This window comes from Anabrus simplex, chromosome 5 (genome assembly GCF_040414725.1).
Source record: "Anabrus simplex isolate iqAnaSimp1 chromosome 5, ASM4041472v1, whole genome shotgun sequence".
In the NCBI taxonomy this organism is placed as follows: domain Eukaryota; kingdom Metazoa; phylum Arthropoda; class Insecta; order Orthoptera; family Tettigoniidae; genus Anabrus; species Anabrus simplex.
The window spans coordinates 413,920,997-413,938,829 of NC_090269.1; the positions used below are offsets into that span (position 1 = coordinate 413,920,997).

General features: G+C 40.0%; 1 protein-coding gene across 1 annotated transcript in view; it reads right to left on the bottom strand.

Annotated features, from left to right (window-relative positions):
- The window catches only part of LOC136874583 (uncharacterized), a 1,690,155-nt gene extending 1,673,277 nt beyond the window's left edge, over positions 1–16,878 (bottom strand). Inside the window, exons 1-2 of the mRNA XM_068227864.1 lie at positions 16,814–16,878; positions 16,532–16,563 (exon numbers count right to left, since the gene is read on the bottom strand). Of these exons, the coding sequence (XP_068083965.1) occupies positions 16,532–16,563; positions 16,814–16,878 (97 nt within the window). The remainder of the gene's footprint in view (positions 1–16,531; positions 16,564–16,813) is intronic.
- Between the last annotated feature and the right edge of the window lie 955 nt (positions 16,879–17,833).

The following is a 17,833-nucleotide window of genomic DNA, read 5'->3' on the forward strand; positions in this document are numbered from 1 at the left end:
TGCCCGGTATTATGGCTCATAGCCTGACAATGATGTGGTAATTTCTACAGCTTGTTTCACTGCAGCTTTCCTTCATTATACTCATAAAATTCAGACTCATCATTCTTCCCTAAAATTTCAAATATCTTCTATCATGCCTTATTTTCACTTTCGCGCACTCATCTCAGAGGACAACTGTGAAAATAAAACGCAAGGTGCATAATTATAATCAAAATACGGTAAGGCGATTTATGAATAGTCAGTCGTACGAACAGAGCATGTGATGTGATGAACAACAAAACTACAGCGACAGACTGAACTCAGAAGTGGAGAAGAGCCCTTTGTCTAAAAACTCGGTCATGGGACGGAAAAGTTTAATACAGAATTGAAATATCGGTTAATCCTCTCTCGCATACTGTTGCCGTTAGGGAACAAATAACTTTTCACCTGTATAAATGGATAAATATTGTAAACAGAGGTAATTTTACGGCACACCTTCAACTGTACAGTCAATTAAAGACATATACCAGTGATGCCTTGTTTTTTTACATAACATAAGACAAAACACCCTTACAATCAAAGTTCCTCCTTCCACCCCGTCAACATCCACGCAACAAATAACTTTTCACAGGTAATCAACTAGGCCTATGTCTATGTCCACGTGTAAAGGAAAGGTGCTCCGCCTATTTGTTTACATCAGGATTAAACTCTCGTGAAAAGCGGTATAGTCCGTATAATAAAGCGGAGTATATATTGACATGGCAGGAATGTGGAAAACAATACATGGGGCAGTCTGTGAAAAACATTTCAATAGCATATTTAGGAGCATGTCGATGCCAAGAAATACAGCAGATACTCAGCTACGTGCGAGCACAAGCACAACAGTAACTTAAGCATCAGTTCACTAATACAGAACAAGGTGATTACATCCGGCGAGTAAAGCAAGACACATGAATATACTGGAATATACAGGTCGCAAGAAACAAAATAGGAGTACTAATTTTAATGAGTATTTGCAGAAGAAAACCCACTGTTTAAACTAGCAGTCCGATACACGAACAGAGGAGTATCAATATCATGACAACAGTTTAAGGATAAGCAAGAATGTAAAGCTTATTTTAAGTAGAAGTAATAATTTTATAATGAAGGGTGAATGTAGATTGAGTCGATTGCCACGCGGGGGGAGCGGACTTCGTGGGGCCCACACGAAAGATAAAAGATTTAAAAAATGCAAGTGTATGATGTCGGTTCAGTTAAATATGGGCTCATCCAGTGTGCGAAGAAGAGCGGAGCGTGCTACAGTCATGAGAGATCAGTAAGTCCGAGTTAAAGGAGTCGAACTCACTGTGAGCTCAGCAGTTAGGAGCCATCATGACAGTTGAGTTAACAGTTAGTGGCCGAGTGTCTGTGACAGCCTGAGTTGAGTGGGACAGTCCGTGGAGTGTCCGTCTGTCAAAATGAGGACTCATGCTTGTTAGGTACCAAGATAGATAAAACAAAAATGCAATGTAAATGTAATCTGACAGCAGTTGTACAGTATTATTTGAAGTAATTCCACATACTGTATACGAGTTTATTATATTTGTAAGTACATGAGGCAGGAGTAAAATTTTGTAAATAATATAAATTTATTAAAGATAAACTCTGTGTATTAATAAGAAAGTTGTTAGTGTAAATAAATTGCATAATACTCTATTTTCGGAAAATGTCTTCGTCTCTTGTTAATTTAAAATTAAGTGCTTGATAATAATGTACTTTTGTGTACCATGTTCCACCGAGGTAGGCATCTCATTTGCAATTAAATTTATTTTTGATTTGATTTTGTGAAAAAATTATTACTGATCTGCATTTAGGACAGTCGCCCAGATGATAGATTCCCTATCTGTTGTTTCCCTAGCCTCTTCATAAATGATTGGAAATAAGTTGGAAATTTATTTTTACATCTCCCTTGGTAAGTTATTCCATTCCCTAACTCCCTTTCCAACAAATGAATATTTGCCCCAATTTTCCTCCTGAATTCCAACTTTATCTTCATATTGCGATCTCTCCTACCTTTTAATGACACAAGTCAGACTTATTCGTCTACTAACATCATTCCACGCCATCTCTCTACTGAGAGTTCGGAACATACCAATTAGTCTGTTCTCGTTCTGTACGCCTGTCGGCGTGAGTTGTGACTCTTTGGATCAGGTGGTAAAAGAGAAATTGGCGCGTGTTATGGTGCAGCGTGGAAGAGAAAATCAGATTTCGGCATGGGTATGTGAACGGTGTTCTACCGGAGTGTGCGGATCATCCCGAACTGCGAGACTGAGGTGTGCAGGCTGTGAACTGTATAGAGTGACAGTGGCAACGAGAGTGACTGAGTGAGATTGTATTGTTAGTGCCCAGTGTCTGTGTGTATTAATGTGGATGAACAGAGGGGATAAACAAACAAGCGCCAAATGTGTAACATCTACTATGAGCGTAAGTTGTGATCTCGGTATGCCTGTGGGTGTTAATGTGTTGTTAAGTAATTAGTTAAATTGAATTTAAAAGTACCAGTTTCTGTATTGATTTATCTACACAGCCAACACGTTACAATATATTTATGTACACTTACGAAATATTTAATTAACAGAAAGTTCCACCTCTTCTCACATATGCAAATGTAATTTATAGCTCAAGCTTACTCACCTAGTTTCAAATCACTTACGGGGATATGAAAAGTGGACAATAATAAATAATTTCGTGTGGCTATTTCTAGCCGGTTGCAGCCCTTGTAATGCAAACCCTCCGATGACCGTGGACGGCATCTGCCATGTGTAGGTAACTGTGTGTTATTGTGGCGGAGGATAGTGCTATGTGTGGTGTGTGAGTTGCAGGGATGTTGGGGACAGCACAAACACCCAGCCCCCGAGCCATTTGAATTAACCAATGAAGGTTAAAATCTCCAACCCGGCCGGGAATCGAACCCGGGACCCACTGAACCGAAGGCCAGTACGCTGACTATTCAGCCAACGAGTCGGACAAGAGGACAATAAAAAGGCGCCTTATAAAAACGTTTGGACAATACCACCAACATCATCTCGTAAATACCTTGAAAACTATCGATACGGGTATGCGTAAAATAATCAACATTCTGGAGGAAATAGTAGTATGATCATGAAGGCGATGCCAGATGGACATTAGCTCTGATGGACTGGAAGCATTGTCCACATGTTAAATTATCGTATCCACGAATCACGCGAAGGAGATGAGAGAAATTTAGTTGCTATTTACTTTACGTCGCACCGACACAGTTAGGACAGGAAAGGCCTCGGTGTGAGAAGGAAGCGGCCGTGGCCTTAATTAAGGTACAGCCCCAGCATTTGCCTGGTGTGAAAATGGGAAACCACGGAAAAGCATCTTCAGGGTTGCCGGTAGTGGGGTTCAAACCCACCATCTCCCGGATAAGATTAGATAAATAGGTATACAGATATTAGAGTGAGCCTAAAACTATGCAGTGTGGATTCTCTCAACTTTATTTCGTTTGGCTATGTCTATCCGTGTGCAGCCCTTATAAGGCATATCCTCCAATGAGGGTGGGCGGCATCTGCCATGTCTGGGTATCTGCGTAATTTTGTGGTAGAGGATAGTGTTATGTTTTGTGTGTGAGTTGCAGGGATGTTGGGGACAACACACCCATACCCCGAACCACTGGAATTTACTAATGAAGGGTAATATCCCCGACCCAGCCAGGAACCGAAAGGGCGACCCTCTGAACCGAAGTCAGTACGCTGACCATTCAGCCAACGAGCCGGTCCTTCTTACAACTGAAAAACATGCTCCCTGAACCTTAAGTAATATCACCTACGAAGACATTTTTATTAATATTTCAATCCATTAATTTTTATTTTCAACTCAATTTATAACTGCTCGGTTCTTCAGTCGGTGAAACTAATTTATGAATAAATAAATTCAGAAACCACTCGAAAAATAAAATATATGATGACAGAATTATGCCTGAGAAAGGAATAACTGAATCAAAAATTCCGTTCTTGAAAGAAAATTCTATCAAATCGCACTCTAAATTATTTACAAGTGAATAATATTTATTTTCAAATTCTACTTAACTCCTTAACCACTTGAAATTTGGGATTTATCCTCAAGTAAGGAGTTCATTGGGATACGTTCAAAATGTCTAACTTACTGAAGCAAGTACCAAGTATGGTATTTCCTGCACAAAGGTAATGCTATGAGCTTTGCATAAACATTAGGGTTGAGGCCAATCAGAACCCCCTAGAATTTATATTACTCTCGCTACATAACGGAATAGTAGGACATTTCCTAATAACCAAATTAGTTTGCATTCTAAACGGTTACTGACCAAATATTAGGGGTTTACACACTGTTCCGTCTCTGACAGGAAAGTTACGTAGAATATCACTTTTACAATCACAAATCTCTCATTATGTTAATAAATAACCTACTGTAGTTCTGGAGAACTATATACCGACTGGCTCACTTCAGCTTATTATGAAGGTAGTTAATTCCTGTTGACGTTTGTGCGGTACTGTAGCATTACAACTCAATTTACTCCGACAGCAAACACAATTAAAACTTTAACTTTTATTATTTTCAGGTAGTCAATCTCGAGTTCATTAAACAAATTGTCATAGATTCATTCTATGGACTAATTATTTTCTGCATTATTATTTTTATGTTTTTTTTTCATCTATTCATCAACAACTTTGGCCTCGAATAGCACAACGGTCATAAATATTCAGAACTAGCTGATGTACCCGTGCTTCGCTACGGAATATTCAGAACGTCTGTCTTTGAGGTTTTCCCAACTGAAATCAACACGGGTTTTTAGAATGACAACAATGGGAATGTCGCCTTTCAAAGTAATGTTACCAGATAAAATGCTCGATCAAATTAAAAACAGAAAATTTTCTCACTTTTAACGAACAGTACTACGCTGCCGATCTAACATTCCAAAGTTCCAGTGCTGGAATGACCAGACCACAGAAAGCCTTCAGCACTCCTCTACTAATACCACTACTACAACTAAAATGTTTTCATTCCTCCCCTGAAGGGGGAGGCGGGCCTCCTAGACTGTCACGCCGTCTCTCAGGCCAGGATATTTGTTACGGTGAAGGAGATGTTTGGGGACGGTGAGAGGGTTGGCGGCCGTGGCCTATACACACCCCTTAAAACGTACGTTTCCTTCTTTATTTCAAAACCTGGAGGCAATTTTGTTCCCTGAGTAGTGAAGAACGCCCTTAAAAATATGAAAACTTTTTCCTTTCGAATTGTGCCTACGTATGACCACGAGGCTCATTTTAATATTTATATATGTCTTCGGTTTCCTCTCCTCTGTCCAATTATTTCTGGTGATTCCCTCGTTCTTCTTACCAGTGAGGTACACTGGGAAGATATTGTACATAGCAATCCATCGAAACTGGGATCGCTCCTGTATGATGTTTAGTGTAATTCATTCTAAGAAGGTCCGATTTCTCTGCGGTAGTCCATGTGTTCTAGGAGGCTTTCCCTCTACCTGTTGTGGCTGGGAGGCGTGACCTGTCTTCAGGAATATAATGGATCGGAAGACCATTGCTAGATTGTTGTTGTTGTTGTTGTTGGGTAATTACGTTTTAACCTTACTTTATTACACCTTGTAATGTTAAGCTAGTAATAAGCTCAGCCTATTGTTTTGTAAGGCATAGTGTTAACTACTGGAAGTAATTAAGCTGCGGTATGAAACTCTATACGATGATGCTGGATTTAGAATGATAACCTAGTAGTATTTCTTGTAATATTTTCTTTCCATGGAATTCCTTTTTATATTCTTATTGTTTGTTTGTATGTTGTTGGGTAATTATGTTGACTTTACTTTATTATTACATACTGTAAGTGACCATTGCCACAGGTATATTTCCCATTTGCGATGCATTTGTTAATAATAATAATAATAATAATAATAATAATAATAATAATAATAATAATAATAATAAACGTGCCAGATAGGTGGTATTGTTCCTTAAGCGTCGATGTATAACTTACAGTATTATTATAATGTGCTGCGTATTCCTATAAAGTATTATAATTTTACACGAAGGTGCTTATTGAAAATTTTTTAGTTCATGTACCAAATACACCAGAATTTTCTGGAAATATTTAATTATATAATTTTAAAAAGTTTAATTCTATAGATATTTTAAATCAAATGTTCCATTATTTAAGATACTATGTTAACAGGAGAATAGAAATATTAAATATGATATTGTTTCATGGAACAATTTCTGAAAACAACGCACCGCCTATATAAAATATTTCCTTACCTGAATAGCTTGAAAAGGGCGTTATTATTTCTTGATATAAAGCTACACTGTTTACGGTAGGCGAAAAATAGGTACCATCATCTTAACAGATTTTTCATAAATGTGTGATATTTTCTTAATTCCATGTGAAAATACGAAAAAAATTACTTCAATTTCGTGTTTCAGTAGATTTTTGCATCCTTGTATCCTTAATGAAAAGAGAGTTAAAAGTGCCGAGAATTAACATTTATGTTTCTTATATGATATTTGAGCTTGCGATTCTTCATGAATATTACCTCCTTCTAAAAGAGATTTATAAGTTTCATATACATACATTCGTTATAACAATCAAACGTATGTGAAATGTAAAAGAATTATTTACATACATCTTACGACGTATCCTATACGTTATCACTTTGAAAACATATCCCCCTGGAGATGTTTCTATCAAAATGAATGCTTTCCCGATTTCATATTCTAGGACTAGCATACAGGGATTCACCAGGTATAGAAGTCACGTGTACGAACTACGGTGTATATCCTTCATCAGCTGTTCAATGCAATCCAGTTTGCATTTTCCCATATATTCCTTCCCTCAACTGAGGCCTCTAGAATAAACAAGTTCTTCATACCACACGATATGATTAAACTTCTGGTGTGAATTCCTTCACTAGAAAAAGGAGGAGCATCCATAAACACTGTAAAAATGTCGAAGTGGAAAGTGTAAGAAAATAATCACAGACATTCCTTATTCCACAGATGACATACTAGAAAGGAAACTTCTAACATGAATTTACTCTGGCTCAAGTGTACCGTAGTTTATTTTCCATTTAATTTAAAAATTTCTCCCCTTACTTTTTTACACATGTCAACATTAGAAGTCGTTAAGACAAGCAAAGAAACGAACTACAGTTCTAAGGTTTACTGTTCAGAGTGTCAGCACTTTCTTATTAGACCTGACGTCAGCAGTTCAACTCGCTCTCAATTAATTAAAAATGAGAACGTTGTAAGCAGACTGACGGAGATGTACTCCAACCTATTAATACTTCAACTCAATTAACCTTATCGCCTCAGAGCTGTGCAAATCTATTTATCTGGTGGTGAGGATAATAATCTCTTCTGGAAAAGATCTTCTCCGACGAAATCATAAATGAGATTGGTTCAAAACGAGTTGATGTTTGCACAAGGTGTCCGATTTAAAAGTGGACTATGGGGGACAACTGGCAAAAATTAGTGCAATTGGACTAGTCAAAAGAGTGACTGAATGGGTTGCTATATTTCTAGAAAACAGATCTCAGAGAATTAGAGTAGGAAAACTATTCAGACTTTTAATTATAAACTGCATTTTCATTTTAAAAATAGTATATTTACAGAGTAGTGTACATTCCAAATTTCTCTACGTCACGATAGAACGTGTATTCCGGAATGTGCAGGGGTAGCTTTCCGCACATTCACTCATATCAGCGTGTCTATACTGTGTTTCACAGTTGCTACGTTTGAGTGAAATCGTATTTCCTTTTGTATTCGGTGTTTTAAGGAACGCCACAATATCACGTAGCAGGCAGTGTGCGGAGAAGCAGAATCCGCGAAGATTGGCGATGCCGACAGTAGGCGAAAAAGCGAGGCTCATAAATATAATCAATTCATAAGTAACGAACAATACTGTCAATGCCGATGATACTGCATTCATATTTTTGTGTTTTTTTACTGCCAGAGTCCAGACAGACGGTTTTAAAGGACATGGGGTCACTGTACTCTATTACAATACATACGGAAGCGGTAATTTTCCTCCCTTGGTCATAGGAAAGTTCAATAAGCAACGAGGTTTTAAGGATGTCGCGGACTTTCTGTGCAAATACAAGGCATCTAAAAATGTAAAACCTACAGTAAAAGAAAAGGAACATGTGCACACGGGAGCCAGTATAATTTGTTCCCGTTCATGAATCGTGCTTCTTTTCATTAATTGCGTAAGGTTATGTTTGCCAGAGAGTTTTCCGAGGGTATTATTTGAATAATGTAAATGTACCTTGTTGGAAATTTCGGAAATATATATTTTACATGGCATTTGAATGCTTTGAACTCTGAATCAATGCCAATTGCATGCAGTAGTTGATATCACAATATTTTGTAACGCGGCAAGAGTTGGTATTTATGAATTATGAGTCGGAGGGCAATTCGAAATCACGTAATAGCGAGGTTTTAATGTATCACAAAGGTAACATCCGAGTTCCCCGGTGTATCTGTTTCAAGTGTTTGTGAAAATAAAAACCTACAACCTGTTTTCCAGTCATTGCGCGGGTCAGGGATGTAATGAATGAACAACATACAGGCTATTATTACAATGGGGTCGCAACTCACAAGGTGATTTATATTAATGACTGATAAATGCTATGAAATGAGAATGGAGAGTGTTGCTGGAATGAAAGATGACAGGGAAAACCGGAGTACCCGGGTCCCGCCTCCGCTTTGTCCAGCACAATTCTCACATGGAGTCACCGGGATTTGAACCACGGTATCCAGCGGTGAGAGGCCGACGCGCTGCCGTCTGAGCCACGGAGGCTCTCAAGTGTTTGTATTGCATGAAAATAAATATCAACCACCGGTTGTGTTACTCTGCGAGTAAATAACGACTGCGTGTGAAAAGTGTTTTAGACGTGAAGTGTGACGAATGTGTAATTTAGGAAAGGATTCTATTGATCCAAGAGACAAAGAATCTTCTGATCTACAGGAAATCGAGCCTATTCCAAGTCCAGATTAATGAAATTTTTGTCACCTAAGTAGGCCTACTTACTCATTTCCATGGATTTTTATAGCGGTGATGATGTATTTTTATCATATCAGACAAAGCAGCTATATCGGTAAATTAACATGTTCGTATGTGCGTAAGGAACACGTGGACTTGGCGGAGAGATATGAAATGTTACTCCTTCGATGGAAGGAATTTTACTTCATTTTTTTTTTTATGGGCCTTCCTAAAATTAGGGTGTGGTGATTATTCGGCGGCGGATATTCTTCGCATAAATACGGGATTTTAGCTTCCCATTTATACTGACAGAATTTTATTGAACGATATTGTAGTCGAAAAGCTGTTCCATTGGAATTTTCGAAGCATTTTAAAATTTAAAAAACGCGCAAGCAGGCATTAGTAACTGCGAATATGTGGCGAGTTACGTAGGAGCAAGCTCCAGCTCCTCAACGCCAAATTGCGTCACTTGTGGAACATTGCATTTCTTCTACCACTAATTACTCGTTTAATAATGAAGATACATTTTTTTGCTAGTGGTTTTACGTCGCACCGACACAGATAGGTCTTACGGCGACGATGGGACAGGAAAGACCTAGGATTTGGAAGGAAGCGGCCATGACCTTAATTAAGGTACAGTCTCAGCATTTGCCTGGTGTGAAAATGGGGAAACAACGCAAAAACCATATTCAGGGCTGCCGACAGTGGGGTTCGAACCCACTATCTCCCGAATACGGATTGTAAACAAATGGTACAGATCTCTGTACATGGTTATAAGGGTGTTTAGGGGTTGTAGTAAGGATGTAATTGAGAGGGCATATCAGTCTCTGGTAGGATCCCAACTGGAGTATGGTTCCAATGTATGGGACTGTCACCAGGATTACTTGATTCAAGAACAGGACAAAACCCAAAGAAATGCAGATCGATTTTCCTCGGCGTTACAAAATTGTTGGAAAGCTTGGGCTGGGAAGACTTGGGGTAAAGGAGACGAGCTGCTCGACTAAGTGGTATGTCCTAGCTGTCAGCGGAGAGATTGCGTGGAATTATGTTACTAGACGAATACGTTCGAGTGGTGTTTTTAAAAGTAGAAACGATCAGAATATGAAGATAAAGTTGGAATTCATGAGGACAAATTGGGGAAGATGTTCGTTTATTTCCCGAATTCTGGGTTGCACATGTGGATCTGTACCAATGTTACTGCCATATATCCTTCCTGGCGTCAACAATATATGGAGGGATGAATTCATTACGGTATGGCGTATTTCTGTGGTGGCTGGCAGTGTGGTGTGTGAATAAAGAGAAGTGTATCAAGACTAAAAACGCCTAGTCCTCGAGCCAGATGAACTGTGCAAACGAAGTTAAAATCCTCGACCCGGCCAGTAATTGAACGGGGGACCCTCAGGGACTCAATTACCTGTTGTGAAAATATCGCTCGTAGGGTCGGTTGGTGCATGCATTTCATTGGGCTTAGCAGACTGATATATAGGCCTAATAGCAACTTCAGGCTCAGTAAGAAAAGCAACGGAATACTACCTCACTGCTCAATTCCCTATTATGCCTCTTCAGTGACACCTAGGCTAGCTGTGGAGGATCAACCCAGCCTTCGGGCTGAATGCCCAACGTACCTACATCTACATCATGATAGTTGAACATGTCGCTCACGCGATGGACACATTTCACCACAGTTCCTTTCCGGCAGCCATGCTGCTTGTTTACAGCTGACTCGGTCACACGATTGCACGCGAGGGTGACTGACCACTGCCGAGAGAGGCTACCCGAGGAAGTGGGGCAGCGCCATCGTAGCGGCGCTCTGTTCAATTACAAACATGCCGCCACACTTAAATTTACCACATTTAACAACTACAAGAAAGGTTCAATTTAAACTGAACAAATAGTCGTATTACGATTTTTTTCACCATCAATACATATGCTGATTACGAATCACGCACAACTTCAACCAATATAGCTTAGCTAAAATGTACACAGTTGTTCAAAGAATGAAAACTAAATGAAGACATTCAAATCCTACAATAAAAAAGTACAGCACTAAATACAAACAATAAAAAGACATTGATCATAATTAAAATCTTACAATACAAGAGCAAAAAATTTTACACCAACATGTAACGAGACACTGAATGTATTTGCAAGTATCACATTTAACAACTACGAGAAAGGATGAATTTAAATTATGTACAGAACGCTTCAAAATTCCATTGCTTGTGCGAATGGTGTCTATACGCACTCGTCCGTCCATCCTGGAATGAGCTTCCTCGACCGCTGCAAGTCGCCAAGAAAGAGCAGGAAGGTTTTCGATATTTCCAGGCTGAAGGTTAGTCTGACTCGTCATCTATTACTTCCGCTGCTGTAAGCTATTAAGATAGTCATTAGACCACTGTCTCCAAACGTTCTGCTGCACCGCCTGAATGTAGCGCCATCTGGAAGTATAACAGTGCACACCATCACTAAGGTCAGGTGATCTCCGATCAGAAAGTGGCCAGGAGTCAGGTATGAGGATTCATCAGGGTCGTCTCAGAGTCTAACGAGTGGTCCTGAGTTTAGGCATGCCTCTATTTGGGAATGTAGGGTATATTATCTCGTCATACATCAAGCAGGTATTGCCAGCAGTTCTTCCCAAATGATGTTTAATGGATTTCACTCCATCTTCCCACAGTCCCCCGAAGTGAAGCGAATTAGGAGTGATGAAATGCCAAGTGAATCCATCTTGGGCTGCGTTGTTCTGCATTTCTGTCCTCCAATGCTCCAATTGCTGCACTTACGAATGTTCCTCTCTAGCTCCTACAAAGTTAGTAGCAGTGTCACTATATAGGTTTGTACACCTCCCGCTCTTTGCTGTGAATCTCCGTAAGCCGGCAATAAAAGTCTGTGTGGTCAAGTCACGAAATAATTCCAAGTGTATCGCCTTGCTCCTGGTTGCCCTCTGCATAATGTACAACGGGCCAACTTATTCAACTCCCGCATTCAAGAATGGGCGCGATGGAGTCACTCGAGGAGAAGGTAGCTTCCCCATGAGCTGCGTAGTCTGAAACTCTTCAGACATTTGTGAATGGCAGTCCGTACCACTTCTTTATGGTCACTACCAAATATCTTGACCTAAGCTAAGCTGTTACATGATTTGCACCAGCATGTAGCAGTCGAATATGCTCGTCAGCCACAATCAACTTTGTTACATTATGACGCTGAGGTAATATGATCTGATCCTTTTCTGCACATGGTTTCAAAGAATTGTGTACGCATACACCTACCTGTAATTCTTCGTTCCCATTTAGGAATGGGTTCAGATTTTTTTTTTGAACTTTGCTGTGAAACTGTTAAGTTCGACTACAACTCGCCTATGCCACACGTTGAGCAAGTGTGATACATATCCAAAGTCCCATTGCTAGCTCTTCTGCAGGTAATGCTCTCGTTTTGTTTACGTTGTGTCTTCTGGAACTGAATACGAGTCTGTTGCAATAATCCATCACCCTCTGTAGACGACGGAGGTATGAGAACCGTATCGTGACTTCGTGAAATGGCGTGGCACTAACTAAACATTGTACCGTATCCCTTCTTTCTGGAAGTTCGTCTGCAGAGTCGCTTGAGTCCTTAGCGCGGCAGCTACTTGCGTCTTGTACTAACCTTACCGACCCATGTCACCATTGTTCATTACGTTGTAGGCTGAGTGGTCCTTCTGTCCCTGAAAGAACATCGGACGGGTTGCCTTCTGACATAACATGATCCCAATTGGTTCTTCCAGTAAACTGCTGTACCTCAGCAACACGATTTGCGACGAACGTTTTCCATCTCGTCGGTTCACCTGCAGGCCACGAGAGTACTATCGTAGAGCCAGTCCAAAAAAAAGTGTTGTCAGTTTTCAGGTTCACGGTGTTGGTAGTCTTATCAACCAGACGTGCTAACAAAAGAGCCCCACATATTTCTAACCTAGGTAGAGACTGTTGTTTCAGAGAAGCTACTCTGGATTTTGAATATACCAAATATACCAAAATTTCACCGGGTTGGTTGGTACTGTGGATATGCGCACACGCTCAGAAGCGTCTGAGAAGCCATGAACTTGTATTTAGGAGTCCCGCTTCGATACGTGAGATGCTATAGGAAACACGTGGGATTCTTCTTAACTCCGTTGGGTTAGACATCTTGTGGCTAGGAAGGACGCAGAGGATGTATCTTACGTTACAGTCTTTATTTGGTAGGTGCGTAGAGTGTCAGATGGATGTTTTCACCAGAATATGCGCTGTAAGTTAACTTCCTTGTCGTCTACTCTGATCTGACGGTACATTTCTGTAATGACTCTAGTCATCGCAATCTGATGTGTGCGAAACCTCGTGACAATTGATAGCAGATCTTGTTGAACAGTAGGTCCCACCCCGAGAGTGTCGCTGAGGGAAACGTCATTGTCAGTTTTGCAGGACGCGTCGAATACAACCCGTGTCTTAGTAGTGGTACTCTCCGCCTTCGAAACTGCATTATGCGGGAGATATCATAATGCTGCTTCGTCCCCACATATATTTGAGGCCAGCAGCATATGACCCAGGGTCTCATACTCTTCCATGAAGTTCACGTAATCAGATTGCAGATCAGGTCTCCTCTCAAGCCTCTGTTCCAGTAGTCTGAATCCTTTCTCCGCTATTTTGTAAGACTTTACAACTTGCAGACTTTCTGCCTTCGTAGGTAACCTCACAATGAAACTTCCACTGTTGTCCCGCCTAGTGTGAGTTGTGAAATGCTCCTCGCAGTGCTTATCTTCCTTGTTTAGGAGAATTTTTCTAGTTGTCACTTCTTCTATTGACCAGAATTTTTCCATCTTATTGTTGAGGTCATCGTCCTGTCTAAGGAAAAATGATGAAGTGGGTGGAGTTTCCCCTTTCTCGCTAGTTCGAGCCTGGGACTTTATTGGACCTGATAGTGTCCATCCTAACACTGTATTCTTCAAGATATGCAATACATAGCAGTTTCTCCGCCACCCTTCTCGCAACAGCTGCATAAAAATCGCAGCACCGATGAGCATGTCCACTGGTCCTGGCTTGTTGAAGTGAGGATTCGCCAATGTGACATCTTCAGGCAGGTCCCACGATTTACAATCAATATGGTTCGCCGGAATATCGTCTCTTATGCGAGGGAGTATAGAACGCGTTATAACGGTTTCAAATCTGGACACATTAGAAATGATACGACAGTCAACACTCCGAGATTCGGCGACAGCAGTGCTATTTATACCACTAATTGGAATAGAGTTTATATGTCGCTGCAGCCTCAGCTTAGATGCAAGTGACTCTGTTATGAAATGTGATTGTGATCCATTGTCAAGTAGAGCTCGGCACTGCGAATTGGATTCTTGTTGTCTGCAGCTCCTACTATTGCAGTGGACAACATTACTTACGACTGTGGCTTGAATTTTAGAGTGCAGCAACTAGAATTACTCTGACCTTTTTTGTCATCTCTAATACCGGTATCTCTCCTAGCTTGGGTATCCTTGTTTGTAGTCGTCTGATCGTGCAAGGAGCTGTCGAAGTGAACCAAGTGTGATGTTTACGTTGGCATGCCTCACAGCTATCCGAATTACACACGTTGGCACTAGTGTGCCTAAAACAGTTTAAAGCATAAACCCTTCCTTTTGACAAAATCGTATCGTTGTCCTGTGTTAGATTGCATAAAACCTTCACACCGATGTAACGGATGATCTGAGTAACAAAAGTCACACTTTCCCCTTGTAGATACGTATGAGTTAATTCAAATTTGGCTTTCATTCTTTCTCGCATACTGGTGCTTAGCTGGATTTGCCGCGGTCCCCCTTTGTTCCCGTGTTACCATCATCAATTCTATCAGTATCTTCCAGAAAGGTGACTACCTCAGCGAGTCTTGTAAAACATCACTTGGGGCTTTCATCTCACATTCTTTACTGATATCGGGATATAACTTGTCTAACATCAGCTGCTGGAGTAAGACTTCGTGTAAGGGCACTGAAATGTTGAGATTTTGAATGGCAATATAAATTGGTTTTAAGTGGTTGCTCAACTTCCTAAGATATCTTTGTGACAAGTAGGTAATGAAAATGGAGCCTTGATATATTGTGTATCTATCAGTTTTCTGTTATTGTACCTCTTGCATACAATTTCCCAAGCTACTAAAAAATTGGGGCTAGAAACAGGAATGTTTTAAATTAATTGATGGGGCTCGCCCTTGAGTGCTGAAAGTAGATAGTGAAAACGCTTAACGTGTGATAGTTTTAAATTATCAACAATTAAAACCTGAAAAGTGTCTTGAAAATGAGTCCAAGTCTCATACTGCGCATAAAATGTAGGTAGGTTAATGACAGGCAATCGTATCTCCATTGAAGAATGCCGAGATAACTGACCGATATTCTGCTGGGAGGTTATAGTCTTTTCTATCAATGTATTCTTTCTCACCTCTAAATCGTAATGCCTATTGCTCACGGTTAAACGTTTCGTAAAATTTGTTGTACAATTAATTTTATAAAATTTGGTAAAAGCAAGTTGTGTTGTTCACGGTAAAATTATTTTTAAACATCCGTCGAAGCATCAGGATGGCCATCTATGAACTCTCTTCTGAACTAAGATTTGTATGTGCTGCCATCTATCGATAAACTTTTAAACCAAGAATCATCCGTTTGAGAGTATGGCTCCAACAAAGCAAAACTTGCTGCTTTAGCTGCACTTATATGTTGTACAATGGTAGAAAGGAAGAAAAGAAATGCCAGGAAATGCTGGACTCGGGATTGGATCAAAAGAATGGAAGAAGGTAGAGGATTGCTGTCCTTGGTCGAAAATTAGTTGAGGTTAGAAGACCAGCATTCATATACGGATTCGGCGATTGTGTTTTTTGCCTCTCTTCTTGCATTTCTGTTGTGGTAAAGTGGTGTTTTAACTTCGTACAAACAAGGATATTTCTAGTATTCGTCAGTAAAACACTAACAGCTTCCTTAGTCCACCCGTATCGTACCATTTTAGAAAGAAGTGTTTGTTCACAATCGAGCTTCACAACCTTCTCACGACGTAGGGCCAACATCATCGTGATCTCAGCTTCGCTGATTGGTTCGTTTTGTAAAATTAATTTTACGGTATAGAACATGTCCTATTTTATGAAAAGTTTTATCAAACGTTTTATGAAACTTGAATTTGACCGTGAGCAACAGAAATTTCATAAAATTATATTATTGTACAATAAAGTTGACAGAAAATTTTACCGTGAGCAACAGATGTAATAGTTCTAATCGAACTATTCCCTATCCCGTTCATGATTTTCGTGTTTCTCGTCGTCATTAATTTCAAGTTTACATTGAACATGGTTATATCCTTTCCAGAGTGAAGGCAATTGTTTCAACCTGCTACGTAATGCATTAATGTCGGAGCCCGCCACAAACTTATCAACATATTTCCTACTGCCTGTTAGAGACACTTTAATGACCGTCCGTTATTTCGCCAACATGTTTTTATCATATGGCTCCACGATAAAGTTAGGAAAGAAAGAAAAATTGACAGGCAATACTGACCTCTGGTATTACTGCTATGATGTGCACTTATCCTTTAATCCTTTGACCGCCTTGTCTCCTACAGCATGCCCCAGGGATGATGATACACGTGCTCCAATATTATATCCACGGGTTGTCAGCACTCGGAAAATACATTCACAAACACCGGAGATCAACGTAATATTATAGCATTACGACACTTTCATGAATCCTGCCCGGTATGAACGTCTTCCGACCTCATTCGGACAAGTCCCTGAGATTACGTGGTGTTAGTTTCTTGACATCATAAATACATCATCATACATCCGTTTAACATGTCGCTCATGCGATGGATAACGATATTCGCATAGTTTATCAGCGCAACCCATTTCAACATAGTACCTTCCCGGCAGCCATGCTGCTTATTTACAACTGACTCGGTCACACGATTGCACGCGTAGGTGCCCGACCTCTCCCAAGATAGGCTACAACAGGAAGTGGGGCAGCGCCAATGTACTGGCGCTCTGTTTAATCACAAACAGTTGGCAATTACTGGATTTTGACCGTCCATGCCTGAATACACATCCCCTTGAGGGAATCATTTCATTGAAAATGTGAACACTGTTTCCTTCCACTGTAAAGAAAATCCATTCTTTCCCATGTTATTCCACAATGAAGCCCATCGCCTGAATGGAAATTGATCCTGTATTCTTGCTGTCTATAGTAACATTATCCATAAAAGAGAGTACAAATGCTTGGCTTTTATTGTACATACTTGGTTTCAGTTTGACTTCATTTTAATTGTGGTCTTTATTCACCAAAAAGGCTAACGTGAATAAACAGCCCTCCCCCCATTCTTAAATTTCTGGCAATACCGGTAAGCGAACACCGGACCCCGAGGACAGCAGTAAATAGTGCTTACCTGTACGATACGCAGCCGAACAACTATGTAATGGTGAATGGAGAAATGTTTAGGAATATTAAATATTGTAAGGCTCATGTCCTCAAGGCAAATTGAAGAACCGACGATCTCTTCTAGGGTACGCATTTTACGATTTGTCTGTTGATGAGCAATAGGCATTGTGTATATGTTCCATTTTCACGTTTCAAATTAATTCCTGCGTCAAATATTATAAAGTGTTCACTTCATATATGAAGCATTATATCCCTGGTGGGTGAATCTATTTGAGCGCTAATCCAGAAGAATAAAAAGTGTCAACGTCAGATTAATGCAACACAGCAACTCAGTGCAAGATAAAGCGTGATCTAAACATAATTATACCAGTATTTTACTGACATTCGACAGAAGCAGTGAGAATGGATTTTCTTCTTTCGTAACTAACA